Genomic DNA, 25,045 nt, shown 5'->3' on the forward strand with positions numbered 1-25,045 from the left:
TGGACCATTTTCATAGATCGTTGTTTACTTTGTCATCGCATCATGTCATCAAGTTTGTTTACAGCAGTCAGCAAATTTAGCTTGGACCGTCACATTTATTTTGAAGTATCAAAACAGGAAGTTTTCGTCCGAGGCGTGGAATAAGTGAAAATAGACAGTAGTTATCCTGTGGACGTGTACAGTAGTATTGGTACAGGTCGCCAGGATATTTTTCCCCGACTGTCCAAACGCCCCTGAATGTTGAAGATGGTTCAGACTAACGGTGCGGCCGAATATTCTTCAGCAACAGGTATTTGCATTTTAAACACACGGACACTAGCTTTCGCTACAATTAGCTGTTAGCACGCAGCCCTTTTGCACGTGCAAAAGTTATGGAAGCTACCGTGCAACTGTGAGGTGAGTGGATGCAGCTTTTTATACACTGACTGTACAATACCTCCTTTGTATTCACATATTATGGGTATTAAAGGTGACGAATATGTGTAACATTTCAAACATTAAGTAATGATTCATGAGAACGAACAGCATTAGACAGATCTTTTCAAGACCAATACAATGAGCTGTCATTTGACTGGTTAGTGTACGAAAGTTTGTTTTTAAAAGGATATATATATATATATATGTCTATATTTTTTACATCTGGCCAAGTGGCCAACGAATACGAAGTCAATAAGGGTCAATATATTTGCCTTGAATTGATTTTTGTGTCAAGTGTCAAACTTGACTGGACTCTCTCAAAAGAACATGAGACAATTGCAGCTCATTCAGAACGATGCAGCTCGAGTTCTGACCAAAACAAAAAGATCAGAACATATTACTCCAGTACTTAAGGATTTACACTGGCTCCCTGTCAGCTGTAGAATCGATTTTAAAGTTCTGCTACTCGTCTATAAATCACTAAATGGTTTGGGTCCTGAATATATCCAAGAAATGCTGATTGAGTACAAACCCAGCAGGGCTCTGAGATCCACAGACTTGGGCCAACTAGTGGAACCCAGAGTTCGAAGCAAACATGGTGAAGCTGCATTTAGCTATTATGCTGCACACAGATGGAATAGGCTACCAACAGAAGTGAAGTCAGCCCCGAGTGTAAATGCTTTTAAATCCAGGTTAAAAACTTTGCTTTTTTCTTATACCTTTGATTAGGGACTTTTAAACAGCTTTAATTAAGTGTTTTTTTTAATTATTATTTTTATTTTTATCATTATCATTTTAAACTTCCTTATGTTAAATTTTTTAAAGTTTGTTGAATAATGTTTTAAGATTGTTAGTTTGTAACCTATTTTCATTTATTTTTTTCCTCTGAATATTAACTATTGTTTTTTGATGCTTATGTGTTGTCTTTCCTCGTGTAAAGCACATTGAGTTGCCTTGTGTATGAAATGTGCTATACAAATAAACTTGCCTTGCCTTGCCTTTAATAACGTTCTTAATTGTAATCAAATTTTTACAAGGTTATATCTTGCAAAACCTGAAAATCACAGAAGATGACAACATAACATGAGACGGTAATTATTTCTGAATATTCCAAAGTTAAAGGGATACTTGACTCGTGTAGCCATTTTCAGCAGGAAAAAGTTAATAGTTTGTCTAGAATTAATTTGATAACTTCATTATTTTTCATCCACAATTATTACTTGTCGCCTGAAAATGACGTGTGCTAAGGGCTTTTTGTGTACCTGTCAGTTTTTTCCCCTCTTCCTCTTGTAATAGTTGATGCATCTATCTGTCTTTTTTTAAAATGTGATTTCCAGAGAACAGCAGATGTCTTCTAGAGTCGGAACTGCGAGAGCTGCTGCAGCAAAGGATCATGATCCTGGACGGCGGTATGGGAACGATGATCCAGCAGCAGGAGCTTCAAGAGGACGATTTCCAGGGGGATGAATTTCGACAGCACAAGTTCCCCCTTAAAGGAAACAATGACCTACTCAGCATCACAAAGCCAGATGTCATCTACAGAATTCACAAGGTACTTTCAAACTATGGATTTGTGGAAGTGTATGGTGGCCGCACCAGGAAAAAAAAACAAAAAACAAAAACCTTATACCTTTTTCAATGTGGAAACGATCGCGTTTTGTAAAGCGTGCGCTGCTTTGTCATGGCAGGAATATCTTCAGGCTGGCGCGGACATTATCGAGACCAACACATTCAGCAGCACGTCTGTTGCTCAGGCCGATTATGGACTGCAACACATGGTAGGAGAAAATTCCGGTTCGAGTCGTGCCAACAGAGGTCAAGTCAGAGGTCAGAAAAAGGGAATTGTCACTTATTGGCTCATGCCCTTGCCTGTGTAGGATCTTTGCAAATGATGACATATCCATGCACTCTGGAAACTGCCTTAAACTAGTTTGGTTAACTAAAATTAAAAAATAAATGATGACATAATGCAGATAAGATGGTTTGCACAATATGAGAGCATCGCAATATATTTTGTAGTCTCAACTAAACAGTCACGTCGTATGAGTCTTAAAAAGTTCATTTTATTTTATTTTTTGTCTCCCAAAATGAACATAAAAAAATAGCATGGGCATCGGGGCGTTTCAATTCGGGCTGTTGGTCGGTTAAAAATTTCAATTTCACATTCACTATTGCAAAAATGTTGTCAGATATATTATTAATCAATAGAATATTCTGTTCTAACAATATTTGACAGTGACAGTATGAATGAATTGGCGGCGAGATAGTCCAATTATATACAGTATCTGAAATTTTAATTTGAAGTAATGTTGATAAAGGCAACTCTTTAGAGGGTGTGCCCATTCATTCATTCATTCATTCATTCATTGATGAATGTTGTGTTTTCTGTTTACTTTCAGGCTTATCGTCTTAACAGAGCATCAGCAGAGTTAGCAAGACGAGCGGCTGATGATGTCGCCGAGCAAACTGGTTTGCTTGATGATTTGTACTATTGAAACACAATGCTGACTTTGACTCTTTACTACTACCACTGTGCAGTAATCGGATCTTTCCGGCATGGCAATGTGTATGTTGTCAGGACGTAAACGCTACGTGGCCGGGGCAGTTGGGCCCACCAATAAAACGCTGTCCGTATCTCCTTCTGTGGAGAGACCCGACTTCCGAAACATCAGTAAGTTCCTTCTCAATATTCTGATTTACTCTTTGGTGAATCGTAGTTATGTGCGCGCGTGTGTGTTAACGGAGCTGCGGTGCGGTATCGTTCTCCAAAAAAGTGGTACCGAACATCCCGATTTCTTTAACACCCCGACTTTTTACACATGTCCCCCGTTGAATCGCTTGTCGTGGCTGCTATTTTCAATCTGTATGAATGTGTCTTCATAACAGCCTTTGACGAGCTGGTTGAAGCCTACGTGGAGCAAGTCCGAGGTTTGTTGGATGGAGGCGCAGACATCATTTTGGTTGAAACCATCTTCGACACGGCCAATGCCAAGGTATTGCCCGTCAGCGGTTGAACAGGAATCAATTCAACGTACATTGAACTCAATCACAATCCAGCAGGATCCTACGTACGTTTTTTGTGTAAAAAAAAAAAAATAATAATAATGTGGAGTGGGAACAGCATGAAGAAAGCTGTTTATTTATTTAGTTGTTTAGTGGCACCACACAAGTGAAATGTCCCCGAGGTTTCACAGTTTCGGGTGCAACCCAAATCTTCTTGAAAAAAAAAATAAAATAAATCTGAACATAAATAAATATATTGGGTATATTTTTTTAAGTCACACCGAAACCCAGAATTTGAATCATTGTAGGTTATGCAACCACATTATTATTATTATTATTATTATTTCAGTTTTTTGGAAACATTTTCAGAAAAATCAGAAATTTAGAGCTCCCCCTTTTTTTTTTTTTTCTTTTTCTACATCACAAAATTGCGGCATTGAAAGTGGGTGTTGTTGACTTATTGGCTCCACTGTGCAGCTTGATGTTTTCAACTGGTGCTTCCTTCTGCAGGCTGCGTTGTTTGCTGTTGATCTTCTGTTTGAAAAGAGCTACGAAAGGAAACCTCTCTTTGTAGGTCTATTCTATTTTGAAACTGCATGTTTTCCATCTGACCATTCGATGCGTGACATTCAACAATGGTCATCATTTGGTGTGAAGTAAAAAATAAATAAAATAATAATGCTTGATTTTAGTTGAGTGCAATGATGTCAGCCTTCAAATTTTTCCGTGTAGATATCGGGAACCATTGTTGACAGGAGTGGTCGTACTCTGTCTGGTCAGACAGGAGAGGCCTTCGTCGTGAGTGTATCACATGCCAAACCGTTATGGTAAGTTGCATGTACCTCTAAACACACAAACATATTTAAAAAAAATAAAAAAATAAAATCCCCATGTCACTTTCGGGGCTCTGTAGACGATACTGGTTTGCATGAAAAAACAACACATACATTCCATAAACAAAGTAGCCAACAACATTTTCTGGAGCACTTTCACATGTAGAATTAAATCTCATTAGTTTTTCTCTCTATGCTGCCATTTTTTTTCTTTCTAATTTGACTTAAAAAAAAAAAAAAAAGAAGTAATAACATGCCTGATTATTTTTGTCAAAACTTAGCTGATTGATTGTATCATGTTATTTGATAATGATTTTACAAACCTTAACTAGATTTAATTTAGTTATTACATAATAATTAAACAATAATAAGTCAACAGAAATCATAATTTTTGAATGCACCCCAGGCCACTTTTTACAGGAAAAGTTGGACCCCAATGTAAGAAAAGATTTAAGAACCCCTGATTTGATACAGTATGGTCTATGAATCCCTATGCAAAAATAGAATATCACCATTTTTTAAATTATAAAGTCACTATTTTTTTTTTATTAATAAGAAATACATATCGCCCAAACTACTTGTCAATTCAGGTATTATAGTTGAAACCTAGCTTCAAAGTTAGTAGTGCACAGTGTTCCCTTTAAGCTGCATAGTGCACTTCCTAGTAGGCGACCAAAACGGACAAATAAATAAATAAATAAATAGCACATAGCGTGCAATAGAAAAACTGGAGCATGTGCAAAAACTGATGTGGAAAATATTTGTTATTCTTGTTTGTTTTGATGCAGACCAGTGTTAATGTTGACACCATTTATACTGATTTGCTTTTTTTTTTTTTTTTTTTTTTTTTTTTTTTTTTTTTTTTTTTTTTTGCTGGTATTGATCTTCATTTGTGAACTGATTTTGTTCCTGTGTTGTTCCTCAGTATCGGCCTCAACTGTGCCTTAGGGGCAACAGAGATGAGACCTTTCATAGAAGCCATTGGAAAGAGTACCACTGCTTTTATCATCTGTTACCCCAATGCAGGTAAAGATTCAAAACGGCATTTTAGAGTTGAGAACAGGAAAGAAACCAAAACAAAATGGAGTTTACCGGTTGAGGAATTACAGGACAGCATTTTTTTACCCGCATGTCTAAAACTAATACTTTCCTCTTTGCTCTACCCTCTGCAAGTTCTTTGCTTTGTTACAGCCTTTTTCCAAAATGGAGTTAATTCATTTTTTTTTTTCAAAATACTCCAATACACAATAATTCTTTTAATAATTATTAAAGGAAAAAAAGCTCTTATTTTTACATGTCCATGCTGCAGGAAAAATTAGGGGAACATTCATTATCCATCCATTTTCTGAAGCGCTTACTCCTCACAAGGGTCACGGGGGGTGCTGGAGCCTATCCCAGCTGGCATCGGGCAGTAGGCGGGGTTACACCCTGAACTGGTTGCCAGCCAATCGCAGAAGATTCATGATATGCTTTGGGAAAAAAAAAAAAAGAAACACGCCCAAGACAGGATCATAAGTAGAACTACTTGGATCTGTGTTTTTCTGGGTTTTTTTGGTTTTTTTTTTCTTTAAATTAAAATCAGTATCAATTATGTGCAAATGGACAATTTCTCTTAAAGGCCCGGTGTGCCGTTTTCACTCAGGAAACGGTACTTTTTAAATACAGGATTTAAGCAAACAAACTACTTCTCAATTTACAGATCTGGGCTTCTCTTAATGTCTGGTGGTGATTTTGTCCGAAACACCCACGAAATACACAAATAAAAATACAAACAAGGAAGAAATATGTATATATATATATATATATATATATATATATATATATATATATATATATATATTATAAGATCATATCAGCAAAAATAAGGTCATATATATCTAAGATGACATTAATGTATATGTAACATAACATTTTTATTTTACTCGTAGGTCTTCCCAACACGTTTGGAGCTTATGATGAAACACCTGCAGTCACGGCCTCCAATTTAAAGGTACAACGTAACTCGCTGTCCATTTTATTTTTCCTTGGGGAACGCCATATTGTATTCTTTGCATTCATTAAAAGGGGAGTTTAACATTTTTAGCAAGATTTGAACGTAGCCTCACTGTACTACTCGTTAGCCCTTTGAGTCTATGACCCTCATTTGTAAATGAAGGCACACGTTAGCCACGGCTGCTATTCGGTGAGCATGACTTGAAATCGAACGTACTGCAAGGCTAAATATTATCGATTTGATGTTTCAAAATACGATCAAGAGGGGATAAACATAATATGATGTTGCTAATTCCTCATCCTTACTTCAGCTGTTTGATCTCTTTTGATCTGCTTCCGTTTTCTCGTGTTACGCGCGGTTGATAGTACGATATTTATATTCTGCCATAGTTTCAAGAAAGCTCCTGGAGCCAAAGGTCATAGGTCGGCACAAGGTTGCGGGAGGCGTTTCCTCTGACGAAGCCGAGTTGTGATTTTGCCCACAAGTGCATGACAAATGATTGATTGAAATGTCTGCCTTCAGGAGTTTGCGGTGGACGGATTAGTCAATATTGTCGGAGGCTGCTGCGGCACCACTCCGGCCCACATAAGGTCAGCATGTTACGTGGACACTCATTTGATATCCTTTCAAGGCATCGTCTTCTACATCTGCCTGCATTTCTCTCACTTCAATCATGTGCTCCTCCAAAATTTCTCCCCTCTGGATAACTTTTTGGCATAAAACATAATCGTGCAAAATCTACAATGCAATCCTCTTGAATGTTTTTTTTTTCTTCCCTGTTTTTCTTCCCTTTGCTTAGTCAATCAATCAATCAAGTTCCTGCATGTGTGCTCTCATCTGTCCAAGTCGACTCTTCCAGGAGCTTTGCTATGCGTTATTATTGTAAATTGCACTCGTCAGCTTAAAATCATTTCCGATGACCATTGTTTTATTTGTTTTTTTTCTTTCATTATTTACTAGAAGGTTGTGAAAAATGTTATCCCATAACAGCCTCATTCTAAAGTGTGAGTAAATAATTGTCATTTTTGCTCCTCTGATCCTCCGTCATCACGCAGAGCAATATCAGAAGCCGTCAAAGACTGCCAACCTCGAGCTGCTGTGGGGGACATTTATCAAGATTACTTGCTGCTCTCAGGTAATTCAGATCTTGGGGATGCAAACAGTTTTATGCATACATATTGTATGTCCATAGTGCCACAAATTCTGCCATTATACTGCGTCAAGTGTTGCTTTTTAGACTTCTTCTAATAGCTCATTTTAAACATAACTCGACGTGAAATTGCGTGCGAATGTTGAAAGCTGAATGCTAATATTTGAATGCATGTGTCGTGATGTTGAATACTCTATTGAAATATGGAATGATAGTAGTTGAAGTAAAAGGTAGCAACAATCAGGTTTTGCTGTCACTGTACATCTCTTTTGATTGTAGGTCTGGAAGCCTTCAAGATCGGCCCTTACACCAACTTTGTCAACATTGGCGAGCGCTGCAACGTGTCCGGGTCGCGCAAATTTGCCAAGATGATTATGGCTGGGAACTATGAGGTGAGACGGATCTGGACAAATCTCCTTTCCTTTTCTCCTTGATGATATAATTTCATTGACATGTTAATGAAATATGCCGTCATGCCACTGACATTTGTCACACATATTCAATCAAATATGTAGTGACATCAAATATTTTGGGCTTGTTGTCAGAAAACATGGTCCAGGAATGTGACAAAAGTGAACATGTGCAAAACCACTATCAAATGATACATGCAAGCCTTCCTTCAGTGTGCTCCAAATAAATCTAGCGGTTCACTCGGCCTTTTGTTCGCAGGAGATTGTTGAATGTCGTGGTCGACTCGGTTGTTCCACGTTCGTGCAGACCAAACACTGAGCACTCAAACAGCAAATTATTTTTACACTTCACTAATTTCATGCAAAGATATTCATGTTCAATTACATCCCTAATTATTAGTAGTCAAGTCGGCCGATAACGCATATTTGGAGCCGATATTCATTTTCACTAAAAGGGAAAATATTGTCATCAATGTTTAAAAAAATGCAAACTACCACTCTTAATTTTGTTGAAATCTGTACGTGACTCCTGTCTGACCAATCCAGTAGATTTCTGTTGCTAAAACCAAACAGAACGCAATGTTGTTGTCAAGGGAGAAATCTCTGGGGAAAAAAAAAAAAAAAAATGTCGGACATGATATTAAAAAAATGAATCTGAGTGTTTGTTTTTGTCAATTTTAGGATGCCTTAAGTGTTGCAAAGGCGCAGGTGGAGATGGGAGCCCAAGTGCTTGATGTCAACATGGATGAGGGGATGCTGGAAGGTCCACAAGCCATGGCTAGATTTTGTAGTTTTATTGCTTCCGAGCCGGACATTGCGAGGGTAAGAGAAGTATTTGTTCCCTAACATTTTATTTGCACTTACATGATAATAATGATACTGTTTCGTAGTATCCAGTTGATAGTTGCCGTTCTCAAATGTCCTTTTGTCCTCCCTCAGGTTCCTCTGTGTATCGACTCGTCCAATTTTGCAGTGATCGAATCTGGACTGAAATGCTGCCAGGGCAAATGTATCGTCAACAGCATCAGTTTGAAGGAAGGCGAGCGGGAGTTCCTGCTGAGGGCAGCGACCGTCCAGCGCTACGGCGCCGCCGTGGTGGTCATGGCCTTTGATGAGGAAGGCCAGGTGAGACGACAAAATGGCGCTTGGAGCATTGTATGTTGAAACGCGTTCCTTGACATATCCTGAAAGTGACTATTGGATACAAGATGGTTGTTGTTTTTCACCAACAAAATCACTTCATATTTTTTGCTCAGGACAATTAAATTGGCATTAATTTTCAATACCGGTTCATTTAGGAACACTCCAGCAATAATTAATTGCCTCCGAAACGTTCCCTTTTCATCTGTCAAATAAATTATTGGCGCAATGTCATCGAAGGAGCTGAAGAGTCCACTCGAAAACGCTGAACTTACTAACAGTAATATCAGGAAACACTTTGGAAAAAGGAGCAAAATTGAAACGACCTTTGTGGTCGCTCGGTTCCGCACGCGTCCAAAAACGACTGACCGTGTCCCCGTTTCTCTCCAGGCCACCGATACGGCCCGCAAGGTGGAGATCTGCACCCGAGCTTATAACCTACTGGTTGGCAAAATTGGATTTAATCCCAATGACATCATCTTTGACCCGAATATCCTGACAATTGGCACTGGCATGGAGGAACACAACGACTATGCTGTCAATTTCATCTGGGCCACAAAAATGATTAAGGTATGACACACTCAAAATCAGATAAGATTGTTTTTTTGTTTTTTTACGGCACCATCGTACGATCAGTCACAATACATATTTTTGTCAATTTTTATATCTTATGGTCCAGTATGATTGGGAGGGCAACTGCATAATATTCATCTTGTTTGGAACCAAAGTGGTTCCACCTTACCTGTGTTGAAAAACTCATTTGAAAGGGCATGAGGCAACTTGCTTCACTGTTTAACTTTGAAATATATGTAATGTTATGTAATAAAGCAAAAATATCTGCGGCCAAACGTGTATATTTGTGTGTGTGCGTGTAGGAGACGTTACCAAGAGCCCGTGTGAGTGGAGGTCTCTCCAACTTGTCTTTTTCCTTCAGGGGAATGGAGGCCATCCGTGAAGCGATGCATGGAGCATTTCTCTATCATGCTATTAAGGTACATGATTGTTATTTTAATCATAACAAAAATAGATAACTTTACTCAAATATAGGACTAGTGTATTTATTGTGTTTTAAGAATTGAAAACAACGTGATCAAATTCTTGAGCACAGGTGGGCAATTCACTCTTTTACTGCCAAGGAAAAACAAACAAACAAAGGTAGAAAAATAAGAAACCTTAGGCAGGGCCGCAAATGTGGAAATCCCCCTTCCAGGATTACCAGGCTGCAACGAACGAATGACGACTGGGCAACGATTTTCACAGTATGTGCTGCTAAATAATATGAACTAGAATAGTAACTTCTAGTTATCTTCTAGTTAGCACCAGAAATGAAAGTAAATCCCACTCTTGGTTCCATCGCGCAGGCAATAAAATGTTGACAAGTCTCCTTTTATGAAAATAGGCGTGTAGTCATTTGGGACGTGGCGTACGCCGCCTACTGGCCGAAAAGACGGCTGCGATAGGCTCCAGCACGCCCGTGACCCTCGTGAGGAGAATGGATGGATAGATTGATATATAATCAATGAGCTTTTTAAAGTCATTTGCTTAGGGGAACATTTGTTTTTTCTTCTTCTCAGGATGGTATGGACATGGGAATAGTGAATGCTGGCAATCTGCCCGTGTACGATGATATTGATAAGGAACTGTTGCTACTGTGTGAAAATCTGATCTGGAACAAAGACGTCGACGCTACCGAGAAGCTTCTGGCCTACGCACAAGTACCTGTGACAGGATGGTTCTTTTTGCTTTGATTATGAATCATAATGCGTCTTTGTTACTCATGTTGGCAGAACAACGTGAAGGGAGGAAAAAAAGTTGTTCAGACAGACGAGTGGAGAGAAAAAAGTGTGGAAGAGAGGCTGGCGTACGCTCTCATCAAGGTCGGGCTTCTGTCTGCTTATTCTCTCTCTAATAAATGTCCATTTATTTAACAGTCAGATCTTTCTTTTACATCGATTTAACGATTACTTTTCAATATATACAATTTGATAAATAACAAAGCTTTAAAATGTAAACCAATGAGCCATAGAGGAATAGTAAAAATGAAGGTATAACATTTTACAATTACATGAAGAATAATGAATACACATAAATTAATATGACAAAAAAAGTGTGAAGCAAAGTTGTGTGCAATAAACAACACAAGTAACAAAGTTAAACCGTAAATATAGAAATGAATAATTGATGTTATCTTCGTTTCTTGTGCAGTTGTTTTTCAAGAATGTGAAGCCTGCCTCGAATCGATTCATCAAAATGGATTATTCAATCGACTAATCATATATACTGTCAATGAGTAAAACAATTATATGCATTTCTTTGTTTGACTTTTTCTCCTGTAACGTCTGCGTCGCTGACGTCAGGGAATCGAAACGCACGTGGTGCAGGATGTGGAAGAATGTCGGACGAATGCGGATCGTTACAGGCGCCCCCTTCACATCATCGAGGGTCCCTTAATGAATGGCATGAAGGTGGTTGGAGATCTGTTTGGTGCCGGCAAGATGTTCCTGCCGCAGGTGGCGTAACTCAACATTGTGACTTCAGACGTGCAGCATCGTTTCATCGAATATCCCGGCAGACCGTAAACAACAAATATAATGTGAATTGGAATTGTGACAAGATGGCGTCGTGACATGAATGTCTGTCACGATGCGAACAATTTTGTCAGGGTGCAATGCAGTCCAATATTAACAAGGTTCGGAAGCAGACATTTTGTACCCAATCAGAAGAGTCCTCGTGTCTTAATAACATGCAAAGAATTCAACATAACATTTGTGAAGCGACATGATGACTCTTCCTCTCTCCATTAACTTTGTTGTCCCGACGGAACCTTTGCAGGTCATTAAGTCTGCTCGTGTCATGAAGAAGGCAGTGGGCCATCTCATTCCTTTCATGGAGAAAGAGAGAAAGGAGATGCTGACTTTGTCGGGCTCAACTGAAGACACGGTTAGTATCAACTTCACATCTTTTTTTTTTTTTTTTTGTATTTAAATCAATACAATTGTTTGCATTCAACTTAAGAATCTACTCTTATTCTTGGCCGTCCACCCACACATGAAAATGAAGTCAAGTTTAAGTCTTAACTGCTTTCAACTGGATAAGTGTGCCAGAGTGCAGAAAGTTGCCAGGTCAGGCCGAGTGCAAGTCACCTATCGAATCATTAAGAGGCCTCATTCAACAAAACAAAAGCAGCTTTCAAAAATGATTGAAAAGAACATACGTCGATAGCATTAAAACACAACAAAAAAACTTTCAAACATTTAATGCCAAAAACGGTGGCAATGTTGGGAGGAGGTGGCTCCCATTTATAAAATGAAAAATAATGTGACTTTTGATATTTGTAGAGTACAATTTGGGGATGAGTGCACATAGGCATATATTTGGTGAGGATCGATCATGGTTTTGTTTGCATTTTGATTTGGTCCGTCCTTCATTTTAGCGCCTTTGTTTGCAGAATCCTTATCAAGGCACTGTTATTCTGGCTACTGTGAAAGGTGACGTTCACGATATTGGCAAGAACATTGTAGGTGTGGTCCTGGGTTGCAACAACTTCAGGTAAAAAAAAATAAAAAAATATAGTAATAATAAAAATTCAATCAATAAATAAGAGGTGATTACACCGGAGATTGAATGAAATAAATGAAAGTACAGTAAAGTGCCATAATTTGGATTTCAAATCATTTCTATGCAATTTGCATTTCAGGGTGGTCGACTTGGGCGTGATGGTTTCGTGCGATAAGATTCTCCGAGAGGCCATCCAACAAAAAGCAGGTCCAATCGGCAATTGAATACATTTCACCTCATGTTCACAATCTATTCCCATTTTTCTTTTGAGGTCTCCATCAGTCACATAGAAGAAAAAAAATAGCGTTGTTGTTTTGTTTTTTTTAACGCCCTGTTTGGCAGCCTTGTCATGTATTTTGGTGGATTTCTCTGCCTTATCACGCTGAAACGTTTACTTCCTCGGTTGCACTCACAAGCGTTGAGGTTTAACAAGTGAACTAACATTTGTATTCTTGCAGACATTATTGGTCTGTCCGGTCTGATCACCCCGTCCCTTGAGGAGATGATCCACGTGGCCAAGGAGATGGAGAGACTCGGAATGGCAACACCGTTGCTGATCGGCGGAGCCACCACATCAAAGTAACGCGAGCGCTCGGCAGCGTCTTCGGTTTCATCGGCCGCGTTTGTGTTAGTTTGTATTCTGCTTTGATAGGACTCACACAGCCGTGAAGATTGCCCCGCGCTACACCTCTCCTGTTATCCATGTTCTGGATGCCTCTCGTAGTGTGGTGGTGGTAAGGATGTCAAAAAAAAAAAATCCAATCCACATATGTAAAGTGCCTACCAGTTAAAATACTTGTGAGTGACAGGATTCGATTTTTCTTCATTTTGTGGCAGTGCTCGCAGCTTTTGGATGACAGCTCGAAAGAAGACTACTTTGAAGACATAAAAGAGGAATATGAAGAGATAAGACAGGAGCATTATGACTCCATGAAGGTACGGCAAAGCATATCGGTGCACATCGATGATTTTTCAGAGATTTTTTTTGTGTTTTTTTTATAATACTGGCCTGTGATGTACTTTTGTCTTTGTCTCGCGATGTCCATTTTTTCTTTTTCTTTCCAGGATCGTCGTTATCTGTCTCTGTCCCAGGCTCGAGAAAAAGCACTACGTATTGACTGGCTATCGGCACCTAAGCCGGGTAAATTGTCTTGTGATTTTCGATTTAATCAGTATCTATTCATGGCCATTCAATAATTTGGCACATTTTTTCATGAAAAAAAAAGTGTGTGGCTCTTATATATGGCTTCACCTTTTTTTTTCTTTTTCCAATTTAGTGATTTAATTTTGTGTAAGTCTCTAGAGTGGGTATTGTAAAAATGATTTTCATTTGTCTTTCAGTGCGTCCTCAGTTTTTTGGCACCCGTGTGTTTGATCAGTACGACCTGACCAGACTGGTTGATTTCATCGATTGGAAGCCTTTTTTTGATGTGTGGCAGCTCAGGGGGAAATATCCTAATCGAGGTTACCCGAAGATCTTCAATGACAAGACAGTTGGTATGTTATTCCTATTCACTTATGGAAAAGTTTGTTTTTTTTAAATAAAGGACATGTCAAACTATAACATGATGTAGATTTCAAGTTGTTTCGTCCTCACGATCAAATAATCAACCCTCGCAGGCTCGGAAGCACGTAAAGTTTTCGATGACGCCCAGCGGCTGCTGAAGCAAATGATCGGCAACTCAAGTGTGACAGGACGCGGACTGGTTGGGTTCTGGCGGGCCCAGAGTAACGGCGATGACATCAACGTGTACCATCATGACGATTCCACGCCAATCTCAGTGTTGCACGGTTTACGCCAGCAGGTGAGGGAAAACGTTCATATGGCCACGTCAGCATCAGGTCGACAAAAAAAAAAAAAAAAGTGCTTTTGATGTGAGACAAACTATGACATTTTTCTGCTTCAGGTGGAAAAGGACGTTGCGCGTTCGGAACCCTACCTGTGCTTGGCGGACTTTGTGGCGCCCGTCGGCAGCGGCCTGGCTGACTACATCGGAGTATTTGCCGTGGGAATGTTTGGTGCGGAGGAAATGAGTCAGCACTTCCTGGCTGACGGTGATGACTACAGCAGCATTATGGTCAAAGCTTTGGCTGACCGACTGGCAGAGGTGCAGGACCTGAAAATCCATTTCTTGTGATGTTTTTACAGGTTCAGTTGAAAACAAAAAAGTGCAAATACAATTTTGTATTTTAATTGCAGGCGATGTATAAATTCATGAAATGCTGGCAAACGTCAAAGTCCTTCGGATGTCTACAATTGGTCCGACTATGAAATAATATTATATGATGAGCACATTTGCCTCACTGTTCAGCGGTTCAAATTTGGAGCTCCTGTGTGGGATTTGCATGTTTTCTCCAGCTACTCCGGTTGCCTCCCACATTCTAAAAATGTGCATGGTCGGTTAATTGGATGGGCAACAGTTGTTCTTTTTTTTTTTTAACCAAATAATATTCAAAACCTGTTGATACCTAATTGGAAATAAGTGAATTGTCAACAACAGGTAAATATGCAAAGTTGTTTTTTGTTTTTTTTGGATAGAGACATCAATGATGAAAAGCACTCCTGTTCACATGGAATTGCAGATAAAGCTGAAAGCACTTCTTAAGATGCATGTAGGACAAGTAGTCAATCGCTATCCACCTTTCGAGGCGTGTACAGCAAGTGGAACGTGACCTCGTTGGTCTTTTTTTCATCAGGCATTTGCGGAAGAACTCCACGTCCGTGTGCGCACAGAACTGTGGGGCTACTGTGGCGATGAATCTCTGCAGGCCTCGGACCTCCACAGGGTTCGTTATCAGGGCATCAGACCGGCCGCCGGCTACCCGAGCCAGCCCGATCACACTGAGAAGATTATCATGTGGAACCTTGCCGGTATACAGGAGAGCGTTGGTAAGATGATGCCATTTTCTCAACTATTGATGGATTGATCTCGCGAGTTTGACTTTAAATGTCCAAAGTAAATCTTTATTGTTTAGGAAACACTTAAAATGTGCGTGCATGTGGAATGAAATGCGACTTGTTTGTGTTCAGGTATCGCCCTGACGGAGTCACTGGCAATGACGCCCGCTGCTTCGGTCTCCGGACTTTATTTCTCCAACCCGCAGGCTTCATACTTTGCTGTTGGAAAGATCGGCAAGGATCAGGCAGGTTTTTGCAAAACAATCCTCGCTTAAAGGGCAAGTCATTTATTTTAGAACGCCCACGAATCTCCGTCCGTCTTTTACTTTCTGGAATGTGGATTTCCCAACCCTGCAATCACATCGTTTAAGAATATCGTGTAACTTTGGGGACGCCCTTAAAGACGAGCGACACTGCACTCGGCGTCCTTAATCGTCCGTCCACTGACATCTTGCGTTTCCTCGTTTTCTTGATCAGGTAGAGGATTATTCAAGACGGAAAAATATGGATGTAGAGGAGGTTGCGAAGTGGCTGGCTCCCATCCTCGGTTACGACGACGACGTGTAAAAGCGCAACACTACCAAGTGGAAGTGACGACAACAAATGACTGTCGTATTGTTTTGTATGCACCAGCTACTAATTGCTATGCACCATATTGACTCCTAATGATATGCAAATACAATGTTAAAGCTGTTGGCAGTGGTTAACTTGACATTTCTTATTGAACTTCTGCTTGCAGTGGTTGATCTCCATTTGAAGGACACTTTGACGTACTTTTCAATTGATTAAGGGCTACAGTGTGTAAATTGACTTTTGATGGGTAAACATGTTTTCAGCATGACAATGATGAACAAAAACAAATGATACGGACGTGGCACCGTTTGTTTTTTGTTTTTTTTATGATAAAACATTTTTACTATCTGATTCTGATTTGTGTGTTTGAATCTCAACACCAAATGTTTGGATTGGTATGATAGTTTTTTTTTTTTAAATTACAAACAACATACTGCAACTTGGACAAGGAGAACATCCCCACAATCCAAAATCTTCAAGAAGAACCTGGCTGCAAAGTCATCATTTCTCCCCAAGAGCGTCCAGGACGCGTCAGCTGTATTCCCGAACCTTGCCGACAGAGGGAGCCAAACGATTTGCTCCCCTACCTGCGCAGCTCCTCCCACCTTGTGCGCGCGCACCAATGAGGCGAGTCCCATCGTTTTCGCTCTTGCGAGCGTTCCGAGACGCGCAGGCGCGCGCACACCGACGCCAAAGCACCCCAACTTCCCCCTCAAGCTGCGGCAAGCTCGAGCAAATCATGGCCGACGCCGAAGGCGAGGATGAAATTCAGTTTCTGCGAACTGTAAGTCGTTTGTGCGGCGCCGCGCCAGATGATTGGACGTTTGTGACGTGACACATTTGATGGCGGGCGAGTGCGTGCGTGCGTGCAAGAAAAGCGGCCAGTTTACCGCATTAAGGCTGCCGGCGACCACAAGCGGTTCGTCAGCGAGTGCGCGGATGATGGACGGCAAGTGCGGCAAGGATGAAGGAATGTGTCGGGAACGCGCATGTCGAAGGCCAATTGAGCCGCATTTGATGGGCTGGCTCGTGTGTCGGGCGGACTGGCTGGAGGGAGCGCAGTGCGACATCAGTCGACAGTCGACATCAAGCCCGCTGCTGCGGCGCCTCACTTGGCTGGCGACTCGAGCAAATTCCCTTCATGTCGTGCTGCGTGTTTTGAAGCCTGATCAAGTTACGTTGAGACCAGACAAAAAAGAAAAAAAAACCGAGTCTTTTACTGTGGGATTCACACATATAGTCTACCTTGATTTTTTTCTGCATCTTTTTATTAAGCCATATTTTGGCATTCAACTACTTCTACATTTCTTGACCAGTTCAAACCATTTCAACTCAAACATGTTCCAAAAATTCACACTTTCTCATTCATTTTTCAGAATTAAGCAAAAACACGTTATTCAAATGATCCAGGATTATTATTGTGGCTCCTGAGGAAAATAAAAAGAAAGAATCACGAGTGCAAATGAAGTGTTAGCATTGTTAGTTAAGCAGGATTACAAAAATAAAAAAAAATCTGATACTTTTAATATAACACACGACCCTGTTGAAATTAGGTCACTTCCTGTTGAAACGTCATTTTTAGGTCACTTCCTGTTGAAACATGTCACTTCCTGTTGATTTTAGGTCAGTTCTGGGTCACTTCCTGTTGAAATCAGGTCACTTCCTGTTGATGTGAAGGTCACATTAAGTTCACCTGTAAAAGTTTGAATGCATTTTAGGCTCATTCTGAAATGTCACTTGAAAGCCAAATATTCATAACTTTTTTTTTTTTTTTTTTGTGAGTAATCTATGCCGGCATCTGATCCAAGTCCGCGAATTCCGATTCGATTATTAGTTTGACACACACTCGAACGAACGAATGCCCAATTGAGCCCACGTTTGTGCACTTTCGTCTCAACGTTGCTCTTTGCAATTGTTTTGGTGTTTCACACATTCTGGCTTTTGAACTTTGCGCTAAATAACAACCCAGATGGTGCGTTTTCCTCTTTTGCCCGTAGGATGCAACATCCACAATTCCCCCCCCCCCCCCCCCACAAAAAAATTGCAATGTGGACTCGTCAGACCACAGCCCAGAGAATGAGGCGGCACTTCTGCGTGTTGTCGATATTTGTCTTTTGCTTTGCATGGTCGAGTTGGAACTTGCATTTGTAGATGCTCGGCAGATGAGGGTCTCTTCTGTCTGTCCGTCCGTCTGTCCGTCTGGGCTGGGGTCGTCCCAGTTTGCTGTCATGACTGGGTCATGCCATGCCACATTTTTTGGTATTTTTAAATGAATTGTTCAAGTGAGCTTTTCATCGTGCGCAATCCAAGTGATGTGAAATGTCCAATGCTCGTAGTCGGCTGAATCGGATCCGCGCTTTGGCTCTATTCGAGTATTGTTGTTAGTTGTTTGGTCATGGCCGCTTTACTAATCTGACTTGTGATCTGGAATGTTTTGACTCGTGCTGCGTCCGTCGTCTGCGATTGCATTGTGACGCTCGTGTGCACGTGCATGTTGCCGAATGTCCTTCTACGGGGATCAGGGGAGACGCTCGCCGTTCCTTGTCTGCACACACTTTAGGATTTACGAGGACAACTGAACAACAAATCATCTGCGCTGAATCTTTCCCATTCTTCCAACGGCATTTATTGAGAAAAAAAAAGACAAAGAAGAAGCTGTTTTATCTCAATTGCTCATCAATGAATGATTGGATCAATGCAGAACACGTTTACTTGTGAACATGCTCATTTTCGTATGTATTTGAAATCCTGACGTCGCGTCACCTGATTGGCTGGGATAGGCTCCAGCATCCCCTTTATTTATATGATATCATATTTTAATATAATATTTCATCGAAAATACCCAATGATGTATCAAATGCGCTCTTGATATCAATTGTTAACTCATTAACTGTGAAATTATGAGAACGCGTCCGATAATCGGACGCTTCTTTGTCGTCGTTTTAAACTTCGGTTTTGTCCAAAATCCACCAAGGGGACGAAACGCTCACCATGCAAAGTTGATGAGACCCGTTTGTGTTTCACGCAATTGTTTAGAGCAGAACTTCAATATCAGACAATATGAAGACTATGTTGTAATATTTAGATATGAAGAAAAACAAACCAAAATGACTGATGCTAGCTGAGTTAAGCGAGTCGTGCCTAAAAACAGACTATTGCAACGTCATAAACGTCAATTAAGGTTTATGACGACATTTTAGAATACGTCAAATGTTTTTGGCAGTCAAAAAGTTAACATAAAGTCATAGTGACTAATATTGAAACACTGTATGCATGCATGACCAATTTGTTTTCAGGGTTTATGAAACACGTTGAGGAACACACAAAAAAGAACCACGAGTCTCCTTTTGATCTTGTTTTTTTTCCCCCCTCTATTATGATGGCTTTTCAAGCCATTTATTAATTTTTTCCATCTGAGCAAGCCTCCACCTGACCCTCAGCGCAGTGCAGACACTTGCAGAGAGGATGTGCTTTGCTGCATTCTCTTTAGGAAAAGTATCACAGGAGTAATCATTAAAAAAAAAAAAAAAAAAAAGAAATTTCCTCCCGTCACTCCTCACTTTGTGTTTGTCAACGTTTCTCACTGCGGTGCTCTTATGTAATCTGCTCGCTGGTCGCATAATGATCCGGTGCAGCGTGTGCGCACGAGTAAGAAACAGGACGTATGTTTGGAAAATCGGAAACACTTTGTCAATTGTAACCGTGCGCGCTTACTATTTCACTGTTGAAAGTTTTATGAGTCGTTAACATGCACCCGATGGTCGCAAAAATGTGATATGAAGCCCCCCCAATCGAAACGATGTATTCCGATAAATATTGTGTTTGTGGAAGATGAAATACGATGCAAAATCCACAGTTGCTCGGCCAATCACGGCTGGCGACATGGCCAAACTCAGAAAACAGGTGAGCCGTGATTACTGCAGAAATTACTTGGGTGGTTATTTTAAGGTGTAGAAATGCTTCCTTGCCCTCTACAAAGGAGTTTTTTGTTTTCTTTCAGATTGTCATTGTAAATAACCAGAACGACTTTCGCTTTCATCGTGTGTCGTATCGACTTGAGAGATTTTGTGTGCAGCCGTAGCTGAGCGTACATTATCCCTCCCTGCCCTTTATTTTCTGCCCTCTCTGCTCTGATTACATCATCAGAGATGCGTCCCATCCTCCACACTCGCTCGCTCGCTCGCTCGCTTTGCCAAGCTTTGAAATCCTCATCCGCTGACCTGCCCGCCCGCCCGCCAGCGATTTTTCTGTTTCGAATCCCCACGGCCGTGCAACACTTTATTTGGAAAGCAAGACAAAACACGTCAAGGAACAACAAAACAGTTTCAATCGTCTTCACAAAGTTTGATCAAACAAAAAGCGACGATATCGGAGACAAACGCCAGAATCTTCAGTCACTGGACGACTTTCTGCAATTCCGCCTGAAACACGGACAACCGTAACTTGCTGGCACAAATGATCAATTATTTGTAATGTTTTGCTCACTGGGCTGACGAAACGCATTTATCTTTGCGACGATTGCATGTTTTTGTGTGCGTAGAATGACGAGGTGGTCCTGCAGTGTTCGGCCACAATCCACAAGGAGCAACAGAAACTCTGCCTGGCTGCAGAAGGCTTCGGAAACAGGCTGTGTTTCCTCGAATCGGTCTCCAACTCCAAGGTACCGATTTACGCTTCATCATATTGCATATGACGATGCACAACAATGCACAAATATTATTTCTCCAAATTGATGGGAAAGACATTTGCATAGTTGGAAACAAAAGAATTCCAGCTGAGCGCAAGTGGTTGGAGAATTTCCACTCACATACAAACGACAAATATCGAACCAACATTCTGTCTTGAGGGCCACATAGAGAAAATCAGAAGGACGCAAGGGCCACATCATGTTATGAAGAGAAATTGCGTTTAGTCCTAAAAATTGTACACATTGTACGATTCTTCCGATGAATGAGTTGACATCAGTTTCGATCTGACCAATCCAAATTTGGAGCTCGCCTCAAGCGTCTCAAAGCATTTGTGCTGCTGTCGTTTCAGAACGTGCCTCCAGATCTGTCGATATGTACGTTTGTTCTGGAGCAGTCGCTCTCGGTTCGAGCCCTTCAGGAGATGCTGGCCAGCGGCGAAGAGAAGACCGGCGGGGTGAGTTGGAAAAGATGGAAAAAACAAAAAAACATGCAATTCAATTGATTGATCAAGTGTCTGCTTGTTGGAAATGACACACATTGGAAATGTAATCGTTTTGCATAATTGTAAAGAATTTGAGTACGCTTTTGTATGATATACAAATTGATAACAAACTGTCAAGTTTGAATGTGGGATCGATGTGTATACTGTAAGCATGTGAACTTTTCTACTTTATACATGGAAGTTTTTGACATAGTAAGAAGAAAAAAGAAAAAAAAGCAATACCGATAATATTCCCAATATTTTTGTCTGCTTCATACTATTGTTTGTTCCCAGATGATCCAAGGGGGCGGTCATCGCACTTCCTTATATGGGCATGCGGTCCTTCTGCGCCACTCTTACAGCGGAATGGTCTGTACGATTCCCATCTGTCACCTTCACTTCTTTCTGATGAACACATGAATTGACTGCGGATATCGTCGTTCTGCAACAGTACCTGTGTTGTCTTTCCACCTCTCGATCATCCACGGACAAATTAGCTTTTGATGTGGGCCTGCAGGAAGACACCGCAGGTATTTATGGAGATTCGCTCTATTTCTGTTCTTTCATCACCTTCACGTTTGAAATAAACCTTTTCACATCTATTTCAGGATAGACATGTTTTCTGTTTTGTAGTTGCGATGATATCACTGAATGATCATATTGACAAAAGTCAGTTTTTAACCTTCCGCACCGCGTGTGCGTGTGCGCGTGTTCAGGCGAAGCGTGCTGGTGGACCATCCATCCGGCATCCAAGCAACGTTCCGAGGGGGAGAAGGTTCGGGTGGGGGATGATCTCATCCTCGTCAGCATCTCGTCGGAGAGATATCTGGTAATTGGCGGCAGCATGTGCCAACACGTGACAAGGAAGCTGCAAAAAGTCGACACGCCCCCAATATAAGTGGCACTAGTAGAACTTGTACAACACAAGTGAAAAAGAACATACAATTATTTTTTTGGTCAGAGGAATTGAAGTAAACAGTGAGCGAATGTGATTGTATTTGGGTTGAAGGTACTTTGAATAATATTAGATGTGCACTGTGAGGTGGGCGGGACATTATCCAACATAAGTAAAAAAAAAACAAAAAAAAAAAGTTCAGATGTGCCAGTAAACGATTTGGCTTTTGACCCACATGTTTGTGTTCCTATAGCATCTATCCTACGGCAGCCAGTGTCAAAATGTGGACGCCGCCTTCCAACAGACACTGTGGAGCGTCACTCCAATCTGTTCTGGCAGTGAAGTGGCACAAGGTACACAAAGATTTCCTCATTTTCCATGATAGTGTATACTTTGGAGGTAAATATGGTGCAAAAGCAGCTTATGAAATAAAGACAAAAAAGTTGTACATGTGGAAAAAAATTGTACATTTGTATCTGTAAAAAAAATAAAGAATAAAGTACACGTAAAAAAATCAAATCAAATCAAATAAAACTGTATACCTGTAAAAAAAAAATTGTACCTGTAGAAACAATTATACATTTATATCTGTAAAAAAATCAAATAAAAATAATATAGTACCTGTAAAAAACAACAATGAAAAACTGTATACCTGTAAAAAAAAAAAAAAAAGAAGTACCTGTATAAAAAATTATAAATTTGTATCTGTAAAAAATAAAATAAAGTACCTGTAAAAATAAAAAAAACTGTATACCTGTAAAAAAAAAAAAAATTGTACCTGTCGAAAATTGTGCACATTTGAATCTGTCAAAGTTGTGATTTGTACCCGTAGAAATGACAAAGTAGCCAAAGAAGGAGTCACAAGTGTTTTCTTCTGCTTCTGGCCAGTCACGTTTTTTCTCATGAATATGCACGAGGTCCGAAATTCCAAACAAGCAAACAAAAAGTAGCGACACCAGTAAGCTGCATCCGATGCATTTGTTCATTTGTCCTTCACTTTACAACCTTTCTTAACCTTCTGCAGGCTTCTTGATAGGAGGAGATGTCTTGCGCCTCCTTCACGGTCACATGGACGAATGTTTAACGGTTCCATCTGAAGATCACGGCGAGGAGCAGAAGAAGTAATATATTACTTATGTATACACTGGGGGGGGGGGTAAACCACCATTTGATACTGTGACGCTATTTGGCTCACGATATTGATCCATGACATTGCTATAATGTGCCATTGTAATTAAAAAGTGAGAGAACGATGATGGAAAGAAATCTTTTGAAGAAACTGCATCATGGCTGATACTGGGATTGATATATTGACATCTTTTTTTTTTTTTTTTTTTTTGAATGACCAGAACGGTGCATTATGAGGGTGGAGCAGTATCCAGTCACGCCAGGTCCCTGTGGAGGCTCGAGACACTGCGAGTTCTGTAAGTTCTCTCCGTTTGTCCCCTCTCGATCCTCGTACATTCTTTCAACAATGCAAACGAGCACATCAGGAGTGATATCAAGCTCATCTATTGCGCAGAAAAACTGTTCCGGCTAATGATGCTATCAAACAGGACAGGTTCAAATCAATCAATCACTTTGTCAACGCAAACTGCTTGACTATTTCTTTGTTTTTCCTGTCCAGGTGGAGCGGTAGTCATATTCGCTGGGGTCAGCCATTCAGACTGAGACACGTGACGAGCGGCAAGTATCTGAGTCTGACCAAGGAGAAATCGTTACTACTCATGGAAAAAGAAAAGGCCGACGCCAAGTCAACGGCGTTTTGTTTCCGATCGTCCAAGGTACGCGCTGTCGTCACTCGAAACCTTCCTTTGCTTTGCGTCCTTCAATGGCGCTTGTTGATTTCTCTCTTCTGTTAGGAAAAAGTTGACCTTGGCGTCAAGAAGGAAGCGGATGGAATGGGCACTCCTGAAATTAAGTATGGTGACTCGGTGTGCTACATTCAGCATGTTGATTCGGGCCTGTGGCTCACGTACCAGACGGCTGATGCGAAATCTGCACGCATCGGTGACGTTCAGAGAAAGGTAACGTTGTGTTTTACTTTTATGGCAAAGGTGTTATTTTCTTTTGTATTTTCATCTTTCTTCTTGTGTGAGACTGAGCATTGCGTTGTCTAGATGAGGTCACGATAGTGAAAACGATACCAAGATCGCGCTAGTGCCTTTTTTTTTTAAATGTATTTATTGGCGTTTGTTTCTGGCAAGCCTCCAGCACTTTATTTACATGAAAGAAGACTGGCTAAGCATTCGAGAGGGTGAGACATGAACCGGAGGAGTGGCAGCCCTCTATGGAGCATGAAGGTGATCGGGCATGCTAGTCAAGCCTCGAGAGCGGATTTTGAACTCTGCTCCGAGCGATTCATCTTGTAGATCTGCGCTCCCTGTCCAACAAAATGGATGAGCCGAACCAACTCTCGGCTTCCCTGAAAATTGGCTCAGCGAACACATCCTGGACAACATGCTATACCTGCCCAGATTCCAAATTCTCCATGCGGACCGCAGCTATCGGGGAACTCGCACGGCAGCGGAACATGCTTTGACGCAGCACCAATTTGAAGTTACTATTTTGGAACTGGAAAAAACTTGTTAGCTGATATGAGCGCAAACGCGACAAACGCCGGCTGGCCGGCCGGGTAAACGAACGCAAACAAAAGCAAACATATTCACCCCTGATCATCCATCATCTCGCTGATGACTTGAAAGTATAAAGAGGGTTTATTTTGCAATATTGAGGGAAGAAGAAAAAAAGCAACACTTGTGCTCACCTCGCAAGCCTGCGTCACAGCTTTAAGATGTTCTTTTGATATGTATTTTTGCGTCCTTTGATAGAAGTCGAAGTTTTTCCGACTGTCCTCATAATTTTTTTCCAGGCCCTCATGCACCACGAAGGTCACATGGATGACGGTCTGACATTGTCTCGGTCGCAGCACGAAGAAAGTCACACTGCCAGAGTCATCCGCAGTACCGTGTTCTTATTCAACCTGTTCATCAGGTGGGTGTTGC

At 40.8% G+C, this 25,045-nt stretch overlaps 2 protein-coding genes across 4 annotated transcripts in view; both read left to right on the forward strand.

The window, feature by feature from the left end:
- Positions 1–80: 80 nt before the first annotated feature.
- mtr (5-methyltetrahydrofolate-homocysteine methyltransferase) lies at positions 81–16,327 on the forward strand. Of its 3 annotated transcripts, none has more exons than XM_077503101.1 (33): positions 99–289; positions 1,755–1,969; positions 2,106–2,195; positions 2,817–2,886; positions 2,996–3,088; positions 3,304–3,410; positions 3,931–3,990; positions 4,153–4,247; positions 5,179–5,279; positions 6,182–6,243; positions 6,769–6,836; positions 7,302–7,381; positions 7,676–7,788; positions 8,488–8,628; positions 8,746–8,931; positions 9,337–9,516; positions 9,822–9,938; positions 10,521–10,661; positions 10,734–10,823; positions 11,304–11,456; positions 11,779–11,886; positions 12,395–12,495; positions 12,644–12,711; positions 12,963–13,083; positions 13,157–13,238; positions 13,342–13,440; positions 13,570–13,645; positions 13,846–14,001; positions 14,125–14,309; positions 14,412–14,612; positions 15,202–15,394; positions 15,536–15,652; positions 15,885–16,327. In XM_077503101.1, the coding sequence occupies exons 1-33, from the start codon at positions 238–240 to the stop codon at positions 15,968–15,970; spliced, it is 3,807 nt and encodes a 1,268-aa protein (XP_077359227.1). In that variant the 5' UTR covers positions 99–237; the 3' UTR covers positions 15,971–16,327. The 3 variants fall into 3 exon arrangements, with proteins under 3 accessions (XP_077359229.1, XP_077359227.1, XP_077359228.1); XM_077503102.1 differs by having other exon boundaries at positions 111–396; XM_077503103.1 differs by lacking the exons at positions 15,202–15,394; positions 15,536–15,652; positions 15,885–16,327 and adding an exon at positions 14,705–15,188 and having other exon boundaries at positions 81–289.
- Positions 16,328–16,627: 300 nt separating this feature from the next.
- Positions 16,628–25,045, forward strand: part of ryr2a (ryanodine receptor 2a (cardiac)) — a 63,507-nt gene continuing 55,089 nt past the window's right edge. Inside the window, exons 1-12 of the mRNA XM_077503090.1 lie at positions 16,628–16,760; positions 20,517–20,636; positions 21,014–21,118; positions 21,440–21,514; positions 21,597–21,675; positions 21,862–21,974; positions 22,294–22,393; positions 23,065–23,161; positions 23,390–23,464; positions 23,668–23,824; positions 23,903–24,067; positions 24,913–25,034. Of these exons, the coding sequence (XP_077359216.1) occupies positions 16,716–16,760; positions 20,517–20,636; positions 21,014–21,118; positions 21,440–21,514; positions 21,597–21,675; positions 21,862–21,974; positions 22,294–22,393; positions 23,065–23,161; positions 23,390–23,464; positions 23,668–23,824; positions 23,903–24,067; positions 24,913–25,034 (1,253 nt within the window). The 5' untranslated portion in view covers positions 16,628–16,715. The remainder of the gene's footprint in view (positions 16,761–20,516; positions 20,637–21,013; positions 21,119–21,439; positions 21,515–21,596; positions 21,676–21,861; positions 21,975–22,293; positions 22,394–23,064; positions 23,162–23,389; positions 23,465–23,667; positions 23,825–23,902; positions 24,068–24,912; positions 25,035–25,045) is intronic.

Source organism: Festucalex cinctus, chromosome 17, assembly GCF_051991245.1.
Source record: "Festucalex cinctus isolate MCC-2025b chromosome 17, RoL_Fcin_1.0, whole genome shotgun sequence".
NCBI lineage: Eukaryota > Metazoa > Chordata > Actinopteri > Syngnathiformes > Syngnathidae > Festucalex > Festucalex cinctus.